Here is a 14,807-nt window from a genome sequence, read left to right as displayed (position 1 = left end):
TCTTTACTATTTTGTTGGAAGTTTGGTGTTTGAATAAAATCTTTCTTCCTCAGAACCCAGAATCTTCTTTCTGCTATGTCCTGCAGTGAAATCATGTCATGTTGTTGCCATGGAAATGACTGTGAGGTCACTAGTTCAGCATTACAATTCACTGCAGGATCCAGTATGTAGAGAATACAATCCAATTTATTTTTGAATAGCATTATTCATGATAAGAGCTCAGATTACTTCCCAGGAAATCATAGGCCACATATGCAAATGTTAGTAGACTACGGGCCTAATTCTCCTGTCACTGATATAAATTAGAACTCCACTGAAATCACTAACCTTATGGTACTCTGAAATGTAACATGTATCTAAGGATTATCAACACATATTGAAAAAATCTGTGTCTGGCTAGAGGAGAAATAGCATGCAATGGCCAGTATTTCAGGGATTACTCATAGAGAAATAGAAGGCACAGGGTACAGGAAATATATATATCTTCCATTATCATCAAATTTTCAAAATATATGAAAGTTAAATGGATTTATGTTTGTGACATATTCAGAAGTTTCCCCCACTATAAAAGCCACCATATCACAGTTACTTATTTTTCTGGATTTGTCATATTCTGAGGTTCCGATTTTTAAAAGTGCATGAATGCAAATCAGTTAATAGCATGCATGAATGTCTGGTCACATGAGTGCACAAATTCCCGATTTGCACTTGTAATGATAGTAATTTCAGGCTTACATTAGGCACACAATTGTGGGTGTGGCTTTGCATGCACAAACTGTACAAATACATTATTGAAAATCAGTCTCATAATTCATAGAGTATAAAGCTAGAAGGACCACTGTAACCATCTAGTCTGCCCTCCTATATAACATAGGCCAAAGAACTTACTTGAATTATTTTCTTTTTGAATTAGAGAATATCTTTCAGAAAAACATCCAATCTTGTTTTAAAAAATTGCTAGTGATAGAGAATCCACCACGATACTTGCTAAATTGTTCCAGGGATTAATTACCCTTACTGTCAAAAATCTGCACTTTATCTGTAGAGTGAATTTGTCTAGTTTAAACTTCCAGCCTTTAGATCTTGTTATATCCTTGGTCTGCTAGATTGAAAAGCACATTGTCAATTTTTTGTTCCTCACATAGGCACTTTCAAACTGTGACCAAGTCATCTGTTATCCTGTTTGTTAAATAGATTGAGCTCCTTGAGTCCATCACTGTAATACATGTTTTCCAATCCACTAATCATTCTTGTGGATCTGTTCTTAACCCTCTCCAATTTATTATCAACATCCTTCTTGAATTGTAGACCCCAGAACTGGACACAGTATTCCAACAGCGGTTACATTAATGCCACATACTTATCCTTAATACTACTCGAGATGTTTTGTTTATGCATCCAAGGATTACATTAGCCCTTTTGGTCAAAGTGTCACACTAGGAGCTCATGTAGAGCTGATTATCTACCATAAACTCCAACTCTATTTCCAGGTCAGAGTCCCGCATTCTGCAAGTTTTGCCAGCATTCTTTGTTTACATTTGACCATATTAAAATACACATGGTTTGCAAGTAATCCAGTTCGTTCTGTATCCGTGACCTGTCACCTTCATTATTTACCACTTCCACAGTCTTTGTGTCATAAATGAATATTAAGTTTTCTTCGAGGTCATTGATAAAAATGTTAGATAGCGTCAAACCAAGAAACAATCTCCAAAACCCACTAGAAACACACCTGGTCAATGATGATTCCCTGTTTGCAGTTACATTTTCAGACCTCTCCGTTAGCCAATTAACGTGTGTGAGGATAATTCTTTATTCTAGTTTTTTAATCAAAATGTTGTGTGGTCTCAAGTCAAATGCCTTACAGAATTTTAAGTAAATTACATCAACACTGTTACCTTTATCATCCAAACTTGTAATCTCATCTGGAAAAGATATTAAGTTAGTCTGAGAAGATTTATTTTCCATAAACCCATGCTGATACAGTGATGCTGTAGTCAATGGAGGATGCTTTGGAGTTTGATGTATCTCAAGGTAGATCAGAAACACTGTCTCTCTCTCTTTTATGGTAATATGATAAGAGACTCAATAAATATGTGAAAAGAACAGGAGTACTTGTGGCACCTTAGAGACTAACAAATTTATTAGAGCATTTGTTAGTCTCTAAGATGCCACAAGTACTCCTGTTCTTTTTGTGGTTACAGACTAACACGGCTGCTACTCTGAAACCAATAAATACGTGGGAACTGTTACAGAGTACCCTGTAAGCCCTTACAGCAGTTGAAAAGTTAAGTTACTTGCTCATGTCCACCACTGAGTTAGGGTTAAAACTTGAGTTCCTGGTTCGTAATCTTGTGCTCACACCAATATACCATCGCCCCACATCCCGGAACTACCTAACTGGATAATGTACTCTTAAAAACAAACAAAATCTCTGGGTTGTTGTGTTCTTAATTATGCAGTAACATTGCTACAATCAACTGGCAGTGTTTTTTCTTCATTAAATTTTAATTAGTGCCAATTCATTTGGACTAGCTTGCCCAATTTATTGACAGTTTTGCAGTCTCAGTACCTATTTCAATAAAACCCATTTGGATTTTTCCTTTCTACCATGGAATGGCAGGAAAGCACCAGCTATTACTAACCTGCTTGTCTGGTTGGTCCACTGTCTATGCTGCCGCCAAACCCTGGCTTGTCACAATGGGGAGGGGCCCAGTCAGCTTCGCAGTGACAATTTTTTTTATTGTTACAGACCTTCAAAATAAAATGAAGACATATTAAGTAATATGAAAAGTTATTCCAGGCAACTTAGATTGAATCTTATCAGACTAGATGAGCTTTCACGCAGGGTAGATGCATGGAGAATAAAGTTCATGTCACAACAGGAACACATCCAAATCAGCCTGCTGCCACCACCTCGATTAAATACAATTACTTACACATTTTTCAAAATGTGTATATCCTAATAGCAATGTGGAACCTAAATCACTATTCCCGTATTGATAACTTGAACTGTAAGTGCCATCTAGTACCTCTATTGGAACTATAAACCTCAGAGCATCAAAGAGGAGTGGTGTTCATCTTCAATCATCCAAAATAACACTCAGTACAGTCGTCTTCAGTGTCTCCCTTTCTCCTCTCCAGCAGGAGCCCCACTTTCTCACAACTCCTGTTCTTTCTCCCTTGAAAGGAACAAGATTCCTCTCACCTTCCTAATGCCCCAACAATGCCTGAGCAGCTTGCTTCCTGGTCCCAGTCCTAACCTATCTGAGCTGGACTGCCTAGTGATACTGTCACTTCTCAGGCCTTAGCTCTAAGGGTGACCAACATTCTCAGCCAAGGGAGGGGACAGGGAACTGGAAGCAGGACAGAGTTTAATCACACTGGGTATGCAGGTTGGAGGAAGAGGGATCTTGACAGATGAGAAGGATGGTGCAAGGTGGGCACCTCTGCAGAGACCTGACCTGCCCCAGGTTCCTGTGACAAAAACTTTTCCTCTTGACAATAGATTTGCATGACCTGCAGCATGAGGGAGCACCAAGGGACAGACCCAATAGGGTAATAACAACCTGTTTCCATTGCACAAGGGAGAATGAGCTAACAGGATTCCAGTGCTTTATTCTTGAGAGAGATACTAAAAAGAAAAAAAAAGGGACCTTCAGCTCTCCAACGAAGGGCTAGCTCTTTAGTTCTCGCCCAGAGGAAGACCCTCTCCTCCCATCCAAACGAGGTGCTGCCGGGATTTTAAGTAGCGGCTAATGATGCAGCTTTGCCATTATGGTACAATTGAACAAGATAAACATTGTGCTGCATAGGGTTACACTTTATCACTCTCACACTCTTGCACTTATGGCAAGGTACTAAGGGGGTCCCTTAGTCCTACTAACATTGATCATCACTGCTCTGCAGGAACTTTTGCCATGGGAAAACTTGACAACAGATTGATCAGTAGAATCCTGCTTAAGACAATCTAGTTAGGTCAAATAACCTCTCAAGATGCTTTTTCTGAGGAAGCCAATTTGCATGCTTTCAGTAAGGCCGTATTTTGGGGAATCTGCACAGTTCAATAAAAACAATCATTTACTCAGCCTTCGCTTCCTCTCACAGTACTTTTAAAGGAAATATTCCAGAGTCATATAAAACATTACAACTGATTTGTTTTCACCATATAGGAGGACAATTAAAAATATCATTTAGGCTACAGTAATTTATAAATTAACGCTCTACAAGGATTACCATCTACAACTCTGCAAATTCTTGTTTGTGTTCTCCATAGCACTGACGTACAAGTGCCAATCTGTAAATCGATGCTTATTTCCACACATTGACAAAAAACAGTTACTTACCTTTTGTAACTTGTTCTTTGAGATGTGTTGCTCATGTCCATTAGATTCTAGGTGTGTGTGTGCGCCCACGTGCATGGTCATCAGAGATTTTTGCCTTAGCGATATCCATACAGTCGGCAGTGGCGCCCTCTGGAGTGCCGCGCTCATGTGTTGGTATATTAGGAGCCACCGGCCCTACGCCCTCTCAGTTCCTTCTTGCCAGCAACTCTGTCAGAGGAGTAGGAGGACAAGTAATGGAATGGACATGAGCAACCCATCTTGAAGAACAACAGTTACGAAAGCTAAGTAACCATTTTCCTTCTTCAAGTGCTTGCCCATGTAGATTCCATTCTATGTCACTCACAACCAGTATTCATGGAGGTACGGCTTATAACACTGCTCTACTGAAGACAGCATCATCTCAGGCTTGCTGGGTAAGTTCATAATGAGACGTGAAAGTGTGAATAGATGACCAGGTAGCAGCCCTGCAGATATCTTGAATCGGCACTTGGGACAGGAAGGCCACCAATGAGGCTTGCGCCCTTGTTGTCTGGGTGGTTACAATCACCAGTGGAGGCACTTTCACCAGATCATAGCAAAACAGATGCAGGAGGGGATCCATGATGAATTCTTCTGGGCAGATGTTGGAAGACCTTTCATCCTGTCCGCCACCGTGACAAACAAGTGCATCGACTTATGGAATGGCTTGGTCCTTTCGATGTAAAAGGCTATACTCTCCTGCTGTCCAGAGAGTGTAATTTACACTCCTCATCTGACTTATGAGGCTTTAAAAAGAAGACAGGTAAGTATATGTCCTGGGTTGTATGAAATTGTAAAACAACCTTGGGCAGAAAGCAGTGTGCAGTTGTAGCTGGACCTTGTCCTTGTAAAATGGAATTAGACCTTCCAGGAGAGTAGAAGAAGGGAGTAGGAAGCCAAAGGTTCAAAAGGGGGACCCATGAGCCGCTTCAATATGAGATTCAGGTCCCAAGGAGGGACAGGGTCATGAACATGGGGATAGAGTCACTCCAGACCTTTAAAAAACCTGACCATCATGATGTTAGCGAAGACCAACCTGCCCTGGAATGGAGGCTGGAAGGCCGAAATAGTGCCAAGTGGACCTTAACTGAGGAAAGAGACAGGCCCTGGAGCTTGAGGTGCAGAAGGTAGTCCAAGGTCAACCACAGCGAAGCCTGCTTGCGCTGGATACCCTGGTCAGGGCCAGATTAACTCTCCTATGGGCCTGGGACCATTTGATTTTGTGGGGCCCCTGTATACAAGTCTTTTTCCTAATTTAAAACAAAATGATCACAATTATGACATCGAGGCTATTAATGCTGTATTAAACTTGCCTTTTAATTAACATAAAGCCCTTCTGTGGTTACATTTCAGTCTGAAAACACATAAAATATAGTTAAGTTAATTCAAAATAGCCTACTTCTTACCTTAGAACAGCTGTTATATTAGTTTCTTTCTGGGAGGGAGTTTGGGTGCAGGAAGGGGCTCCAGGCTGGGGCAGAGTGTTGGGGTGCAGTAGAGAGTGAGGGGTGTGGGCTCTGGGAGGGAGTTTGGTGCAGGAGGGCATTTGGCTCAAGTGTCCTTAAGTCCATGCAGCCTCGCATCTGTCTGCTCAGAGAAGAGACCGCTCCCATCGAACGGGAGGTCCTGGATGGAGGACTGCATCTCCCGGGACAGACCTGCGGATTGAAGCCAGAAACTGCACCTAATTGCCATGGCTGAGGCACCAACCCTGGCTGCCAAATCGTCCGCGTCCCAGGCCATCTGGAGGGAGGTCCTTGCCACTGTGGTACCCTCCTCCAAGATGGTAGTGAATTCTTGGGCCAAGCCCTGGGGTAGTGAGTCTTTAAACTTTTTGAGGGAGTCCCACAGATTAAAATTGTATCTCCCCAATAAAGCCTGGTGATTTGACACCCTAAACTGAAGGCTGGCTGTCAAACTTTCAAAAGCATGTTAAATAAAGTGTCAGGCTGCTCTGCCATTTCTTCCACCTCCAGGCCCAAGTTCAAAGCCACTCTTCTGAGGAAGGCTTGGTGCTCCTTAAAGTCATCAGGAGGTCTGGCGCTTGAGAGCCTGCTACTGCCTTGTCTGGTGACAAGGATGAGAATTAGACCACTGCAGGGAGGGTCTGGGACGTTGTCCCCCAGGGGGGAAGGTTCTTTTGGAGTGGGTGCCTGCTCCTCTACTGTAGTATCGGATTCTGCTCTGAGCACCAAGCCCGGTGCCATCGGTGCTGTGGGTTGCTTTTCTGAGGCAGCAAGGAAGGAGTGATGCGAGAAGGGCATTGGCATGCCTCATATGTTCCAATATGACCACTGCGCCTGCCACTGGCCCTGCTGCCAGGTCGGCACTGTGGAAGCCGAGGTGGTCTCGGGCGGCCAAAAGGGCTGCTGCTGTCATGGCGAGGGGCTGAAATCCTATTCTGATCTGGACGAGCCCCTTCCAGGGACCAGGGTGGGGCCGTAGAAGCTTGTGTCTGGAAGTTGACCATAGCCATGGAAGACTGATGCCTCGAATTGAAGGACTGGTGCCGCTCCAAAGACCAGTACTGGCAGCAGGGAAATCAGTGCCATGCCAATGACTGATCCTATTTCAGAGGGGAACGATGCACCGATGGAGATCTACGCCGAGGGGTAGGCTGGCAGGAGGATGATCTGCATCAGATGTATGGAGACCACGTCTCACCATAGGCACATCAATGGTGATCGCAAGCGCGGTGCTGGCAACCTGGGCTGTCTGACAGGAGACTTAGGTTGTGGAGTCAGGGATCCCAGCCACAGACATGGGGAATGCTGCATCTGCTCTGGGGACCAACAGTATTTGGCTTCCCTCTGAGGAGGTCTCATGGCTGGCTTACCCCTTTGGGAAACCTTAGCTGGATCCAACACCATGCGCTACACTGGTGGTGCTGGGAGAGCTCTCTGATCCCTGGCCACCGGGAGGGCCTCAGACGTCGACGGCCCTCCCAAGTGTCTGGGTGCCCTCCCACTCCCGGGAATTGGTGGTGGATCCTTAAGGGGGACTGGGGCATCCAGCCGGAGAGGTACCCCCTTGTGCCTCCGGAGTGGACAGGTAGCCTCAACTGGGTCCTTTGCTCAACAAGGGTTCCCTTGACCCTTCTTCCTCAGTGCTGGGGAGTCTCGTTTCTTCAAATGCTTCTTGGGCACCGGTGAAGGGGAGCAGGGCCAGGCAGAGCCCAGTGTTGGCGGTGCACTATGCACCAGGGTGAAGGTGCTGGGCGTAGAGTCAGAGTGGGAAGGTGCTGATGCCGGGCGAAGTGCAGCCTCATGAGGAAGGCCCTTAGACAAATGTTGTGCTGCTTCTGAGTTTGAGGACAAAAGTTCTTGCAAATGCGACACTTATCCTTCATGTGCGACAGCTGGTATGGGGGTCACTAACAACAATAGGCCTATTGCAGGCAGAACAAGGCTTAAAACCTGGGGACCAGGGCATACCCCGCTCTGGGGCTAAATCCCCGCTGGGACTTTAACTTACTAAGTAACACTACTTAACACTTACCTATTGTAAAGAAACAATATACAAAGCTAACAACGAGAGTTAGAGAGAACCACTATTCACTTGCAAGGCAAGGGGAAGGCACTCTGACCAACCATCATGGCTGGTAAGAAGGAACTGAGAGAGCATAGGGCCTGCAATGCCTAATATACTGACACATGAGCACAGCACTCCAGAGGGCGCCACTGCCGACCCACAGATACCGCTAAGACAAAAATCTCTGACAACTGTGCACGTGGGCACTCACACTCCTAGAATGGAATCGACAAGAGCAAGCACTTGAAGAAGTTATATTATCATTGACTCTGCAAACTTTTTCAAAACACAAGCTATTAATTATAAAAAGGGATTTTTAGTTCCTATAGTTCTTGAAGCATGATTTCTGTTGGCACAGACTTTCACAGAAACAAATGAACCAATCATGCAGAAAATCAAAATTAAAATGATGTAGTTTGAAATAATTAACACCTTCATGAAAAATATATGTAGCTCACGAAAGCTTATGCTCTAATAAATTTCTTAGTCTCTAAGGTGCCACGGGTACTCCTTTTCTTTTTATGAAAAATATAAATTGTGTTTAAAAACATTTAGGTGCTCTTTATCGCTAAAAAGTTTTGTGAACTGAAATAGATTTAGATTTAAACAAGTTATGATAACCCCTCTCATGTAACTTTCATAGAATCGTATCACTGGAAGGGATCTCAGAAGGTCATCTAGTCCAGTCCTCTGCACTCACGACATGACTAAACATTATCTAGACTATCCCTGACAGGTGTTTGTGTAATCTGCTCTTAAAAATCTCCAATGATGGAGATTCCACAACCTCCCTAGGCAATTTATTCCAGTGCTTAGCCACCCTGACAGGCAATTTTTCCTAATGTCCAACCTAAACCTCCTTTGCTGCAATTTAAGCCCATTTCTCCTTGTCCTATCCTCAGAGTTTAAGGAGAACAATTTTTCCTCCTTGTAACAACCTTTTATGTACTTGAAAACTGTTACATCCCCTCTCAATTTTTTCAATCTTCCCTCACAGGTCATATTTTCTAGACCTTAGTTGCTCTTCTCTGGACTTTCTCCAATTAGTTCACATCTTTCCTGAAATGTGGCACCCAGAACTGGATACAATACTCTGGCTGAGACCTAATCAGCATGGAGTACAGCAGAAGAATTACTTCTCATGTCTTGCTTAATAACACTCCAGTTAATACATTCAAGTAGGATGTTTGCTGTTTTTGTAACAGTGTTACACTGTTGACTCATATTTAGCTTGTCATCCTCTAGGACCCCCAGATCCCTTTCTGTAGTTCTCCTTCCTAAGCAGTCATTTCCCATTTTGTATGTGCACAGTTGATTGTTCCTTCCTAAGTAGAGTACTTTGCATTTGTTCTTATTGAATTGCATCCTATTTTCTTCAGACCATTTCTCCAGTTTGTCCAGATCATTGTGAATTTTAATTATATCCTCCATAGCATTTGCAATCTCTCTCAACTTGGTATCATCTGCAAACTTTATTAGTGTACTCTCTGTCATTATCTAAATCACTGATGAAAATATAGAACAGAACCAGACCCAGAACTGATCCCTGTGGGACCCCACTCAATTTGCCCTTCCACCTTGCCTATGAACCACTGACAACTACTATATAGGAACAGTTTTCCAACCAGTTATGCACCCACCTAGCTCCATCTAGGTTTTATTTCGATAGTTGTTTATGAGAAGGTCATGCGAGACAGTATCAAAAGCCTTACTGAAGCCAAGATATACCATGTCTACTGCTTCCCCCCATCCACAAGGCTTGTTACCCTGTCAGAAAAAGCTATTAGGTTGGTTTGACATGATTTGTTCTTGACAAATCCACGCTGACTATTACTTATAGCCTTATTATCTTCTAGGTTGTTCACAAATTGATTTGCTTAATTATTTGCTCCATTATCTTTCTGGGTACTGAAGTTAAGGTGACTGGTCTGTAATTCCCCTGTAATTCATACACTGCAGTCAGCATGGTTTTGCTATTTTTTTAATTTTAACCCTTTTTGAAGTGCTTTTTGAAAAATCTCAATTCAGATGCATACTATAACTCACTGCTGGGACCACAGAGAAACAATTTGTTTGAAATGTTAATAGGAAATTCTTCATGAAGGAAGGGTAGGCTTAAAATCACTTTGAAGATGACACAATTCCTTTTCATCACAGAATGTTAATTTAAAAAAAGATAAATTACTACTGGATCAATTTTTTTTGTTAAATAAAAATCACATTTAATTTCTCGCAGTGTATAAAGGACACTGAAAATTAATATCTTTAGAGTGAAATGATGAAAAGACTTTGACTGATATATTACAAAGAATCATAGATTCCAGAGCTGTTACAAATGAATGATTTATTGCTCAACTGGGTATTGACTGACTGCAAAAAATTGTTTCTGTAATACTTACTCCACGTCCATGGCATTTTGTTGCACATTCATGAACACCAAATATACTAGTATTTTGGCACCGGCGATTAAGACAGATCTGCAAAATGAGAAAGAACAGCTTTAATCTTGCTGAAAAAAACATACCAAGGGTGCACACAGTAAACTATTATATCCTTACAGCTACATTTGTTCATCTATCACCTTTCCCGTAGCAATTATACTGATTTGCCTATGCAGCAACTGATTTCACACCAGTGGAGTTATCCCTGATTTACAGCAATGTAAAGGAGATCAGAATCAGAACCTATGGCCCAGATTTTTAAAGATATTTAGGTGTTGCACTGAGTGTTGAAATGTGTAACTGGTTCAGGAGCCTAAGTTTCATTTTCAAAAGGAATTTAGGCACTTATGCGCCATGCATGACAGTCAATGGGATTTGGGCTTCTACATGCCTAAATCACTTTTGAAAACAAGACTTAGGTTCCTAAATCAAAAAAGAAAAGGAGTACATGTGGCACCTTAGAGACTAACAAATTTATTTGAGCATAAGCTTTCGTGAGCTACAGCTCACTTCATCGGATGCATTCAGTGGAAAATACAGTGGGGAGATTTATATACATAGAGAACATGAAACAATGAGTGTTACCATACACACTGTAATGAGAGTGATCACTTAAGATGAACTATTACCAGCAGGAGCGCGGGGGGGGGGAGAAAACCTTTTGTAGTGATAATCAAGGTGGGCCATTTCCAGCAGTTGACAAGAACGTCTGAGGAACAGTGGGGGGAGGGGGGTATAAACATGAGGAAATAGTTTTACTTTGTGTAATGACCCATCCACTCCCAGTCTCTATTCAAACCTAAGTTAATTGTATCCAGTTTGCAAATTAATTCCAATTCAGCAGTCTCTCGTTGGAGACTGTTTCTGAAGTTTTTTTGTTGAAGAATTGCCACTCTTAGGTCTGTAATCAAGTGACCAGAGAGATTGAAGTATTCTCCGACTGGTTTTTGAATGTTATAATTCTTGACGTCTGATTTGTGTCCATTTATTCTTTTACGTAGAGACTGTCCAGTTTGACCAATGTACATGGCAGGGGGGCATTGCTGGCACATGATGGCATATATCACATTGGTAGATGCGCAGATGAACGAGCCTCTGATAGTGTGGCTGCTGTGATTAGGCCCTATGATGGTGTCCCGTGAATAGATATGTGGACAGAGTTGGCAATGGGCTTTGTTGCAAGGATAGGTTCCTGGGTTAGTGGTTCTGTTGTGTGGTGTGTGGTTGCTGGTGAGTATTTGCTTCAGGTTGGGGGGCTGTCTTAAGCAAGGCTGTCAGTTAGGCATTGTGACGCTGAGCGCAGCAATGTCTAAATACATTTAAAAAGTATGTTCTTTTTATTACCATCCTTGTAAATCCTTGGGGTTCAAATCCACTTCAATCCCAGGTCAGAATAAAGGTTGGTATCACTCTTGACTAGCATGCAGGGTATTGCAAGATTGAATTTCAGATATATCTGATATCGAAGGCTGTATCCTGAGCTAGTGCTAATCTGCATAGTTCCACTGACTTCAATGGAGCTACACCAGTTTACACTAGGTAAAGATTTGTCTCTTAGTTTTTGAAAATTAACAATTACTAAAACACTTTATTATTTACGTAATTGTGTTCTTATTCTTCCAGAATTATGAACATGCCAAAGTGGATTCTTTCATGTACTTGAACTGGCTGTATTAGAATTCTCACAAGCCAACAGACCACTTCCTGAATTAAAAGATCGGATCCTCTGCTGGTATAAAGAAAAGGAGTACTTGTGGCACCTTAGAGACTAACAAATTTATTAGAGCATAAGCTTTCGGGAGCTACAGCTCACTTCATCGGATGCATCCGATGAAGTGAGCTGTAGCTCACGAAAGCTTATGCTCTAATAAATTTGTTAGTCTCTAAGGTGCCACAAGTACTCCTTTTCTTTTTGCGAATACAGACTAACACGGCTGCTACTCTGAAATCTGCTGGTATAAACTGACATAGCTCAATTTACACCAGTATGTGGAGCTATGTTGATTTACACCAGTGGAGGAGATGGCCTGGCATGTTTGGAAATTCTTGAATATTTTCAAAAGAATACTGATCAACACAGGGTGGGGGGGGGTGGCTAATTTAATCTCATCTGATAAATCTAAACCTTTCTAACTGAATTTTTTAAGAGAAATTATTTTTTAAATCAACTATAAATAGAGTTTCAGATTAGGTAAAATAATCATCTCACAGGAAATTACAAATTAGCATTAGCCTAGGGGAAGAGCTTTTACCCTTCTGTTAAGTGGAAATTAACAAATATAGAGTTTCATATATAATCACATGCAAAGTTCTTTGTTTTGCAACCATTACGGAGAGTTAACTTCACTCTTTCCACACAGTGGAAGGTTGGGATAAAGCAAGATTAGCATCATCTAATAAAAACACCAACCAATACAAATTGAAATGACTGATGTAACTAATGGTAATGAAAAGTTATCCAATTCAAGCTGAAACAAATATTACGATTGGAATGACTGTTACTATACTAGCTCAACAATAAAAAAACCCAGTGTATAAATTCTGCTCTCCTTTAACTCTGTAGTTCAGTTTAGTAGGATTACAAGGCAATCACAATAATTAGCAGCAGGCTGGGTAAAAGTGATGGCATTGGCCAAAGGGATGTCTAATCAGGGAAATTATCCCCTGGGGGAAAGAAAAACGGGAAACAAATTAGAGTGAATTGGCATTCACGTGCATGCATGTAGTGAATATGCTCTGATTACAGCAGTATTCACAATTCAGATATTCAGAGTGCACTAGCACAGAGAATTCTGAGCCCATTAAAATGGCTGCATTTCAAACTGTATATCTTCAGCACAAAAAAAAATCAAGAATATTTAAATTCATATTCTGAATCCATAATACAAATGTGGTAATGCCTTCAAAGTAAAACATACAATTTCATAAGTATTAGGCTGTATATTCTATAGTGTATATGACAGGTTTCAGAGTAGCAGCCGTGTTAGTCTGTATTCGCAAAAAGAAAAGGAGTACTTGTGGCACCTTAGAGACTAACAAATTTATTAGAGCATAAGCTTTCATGAGCTACAGCTCACTTCATCGGATGCATTTGGTGGAAAAAAAAAACTTTTTTTTTTTTTCCACCAAATGCATCCGATGAAGTGAGCTGTAGCTCACGAAAGCTTATGCTCTAATAAATTTGTTAGTCTCTAAGGTGCCACAAGTACTCCTTTTCTATAGTGTATATGTTTACGATTAGACAGATTAGAAAGATTAGATACTCACTCCTGAACTAGAATGGGGGGATTTTATACCACTGGATTCCTCACTAGTTTTCTCTTTGAAAAGCTATTTTATAGACCATTTTATAACAGAATTACTTGAAAACATTTTTGGAGGACATTGCGTTTTCTTATAATATAGTTTTTGTAGTCATAATTAGGACAGGTTTTAAATTGGCTGCCAATATGCCTAACAAATTACGATAACTCAGCAAAACTCAAGCATTTGGATATTTGAATGGTTTTGTTTCAACTTACCTAAACTTTTCTAGGCTCTTCCCCTTTTTCCTTTCTGCTCACAATCCTCCAATAGCATGCCTGCCCCCTCCTCCTCAGCACTTCCGGGACACCATTCTTCCCTCCCCCAATAAATTCATAGCACTCCAAAGTCCACAAGGCTCTTTTGTCTCCCATTACCGCCTTTGCTCTTTTCCTCTGTAGCCAAAACTATGGATGTGGTGCCAAGATGGAAACTGTACTACAAACATGCAAAACAATTAGCAATGCTTGCAAAATGTATGTGTGCGCACACACGCGCACACGCGTGCAAAAATCTGCTTTGGTGGCAGCACAACAATTGGTTTAGGTTTCCCTTTGAAGTGAAAGGCCATTCTTTGCAGGCAGACGCTGCCTTTCTTCTTAGCAATTACCTCAATTTCAATAAACAGCTTTTTCTGAAGTGAAAAATGGAAGTGTGAGCAATGATTAGCAAAATCTCACAAACACATTACGAAGCTGGTGTGAGGCTAATCAGAATTTTGAAAAAATACCAAGAAACCCCATGGACTCAAAGTTTTGAATATTGGTATGAAAATTCGTGGACATTTTTTATTTTAAATCTTATGTCTCATTAAACACAAACTGGTTGCTCTGAATGGGTCTAAAGGACATTCAGGAAGTACTGGGTACCCTGTGTATGTAAATCTTTTGACCTAACAAATTAATTCTGTACAACAGTGTAAACAATAAATCTTGAATCAAGACAACATGCAGACCTGATTAATTGCAATCCTAATGTCCAGGTGTAGCTCCCAGCAATAAATATGCTTAGCCAGGTTTTCAATAATTGGCCTTTATTTTGGCTTCTGGAATTATTTTGCAGGAGGTAAAATCTCTGCTATGTGTTCAAAAAGTACTTGACTGTGCTCATAAATCACATGTCTAAGTGATTTACATTCTACTTGCAAAACTGTGGGTTCAAAAACAGA

At 41.3% G+C, this 14,807-nt stretch overlaps 1 protein-coding gene across 1 annotated transcript in view; it reads right to left on the bottom strand.

The window, feature by feature from the left end:
- The window catches only part of ADAM12 (ADAM metallopeptidase domain 12), a 374,238-nt gene that overhangs the window by 20,475 nt on the left and 338,956 nt on the right, over nucleotides 1-14,807 (bottom strand). Inside the window, exons 20-21 of the mRNA XM_043518460.1 lie at nucleotides 10,295-10,372; nucleotides 2,646-2,754 (exon numbers count right to left, since the gene is read on the bottom strand). Coding sequence (XP_043374395.1) covers nucleotides 2,646-2,754; nucleotides 10,295-10,372 — 187 coding nt within the window. The remainder of the gene's footprint in view (nucleotides 1-2,645; nucleotides 2,755-10,294; nucleotides 10,373-14,807) is intronic.

This window comes from Dermochelys coriacea, chromosome 7 (assembly GCF_009764565.3).
Source record: "Dermochelys coriacea isolate rDerCor1 chromosome 7, rDerCor1.pri.v4, whole genome shotgun sequence".
NCBI classification, from domain to species: domain Eukaryota; kingdom Metazoa; phylum Chordata; order Testudines; family Dermochelyidae; genus Dermochelys; species Dermochelys coriacea.
This window is presented reverse-complemented; position numbering and strand designations above follow the sequence as displayed.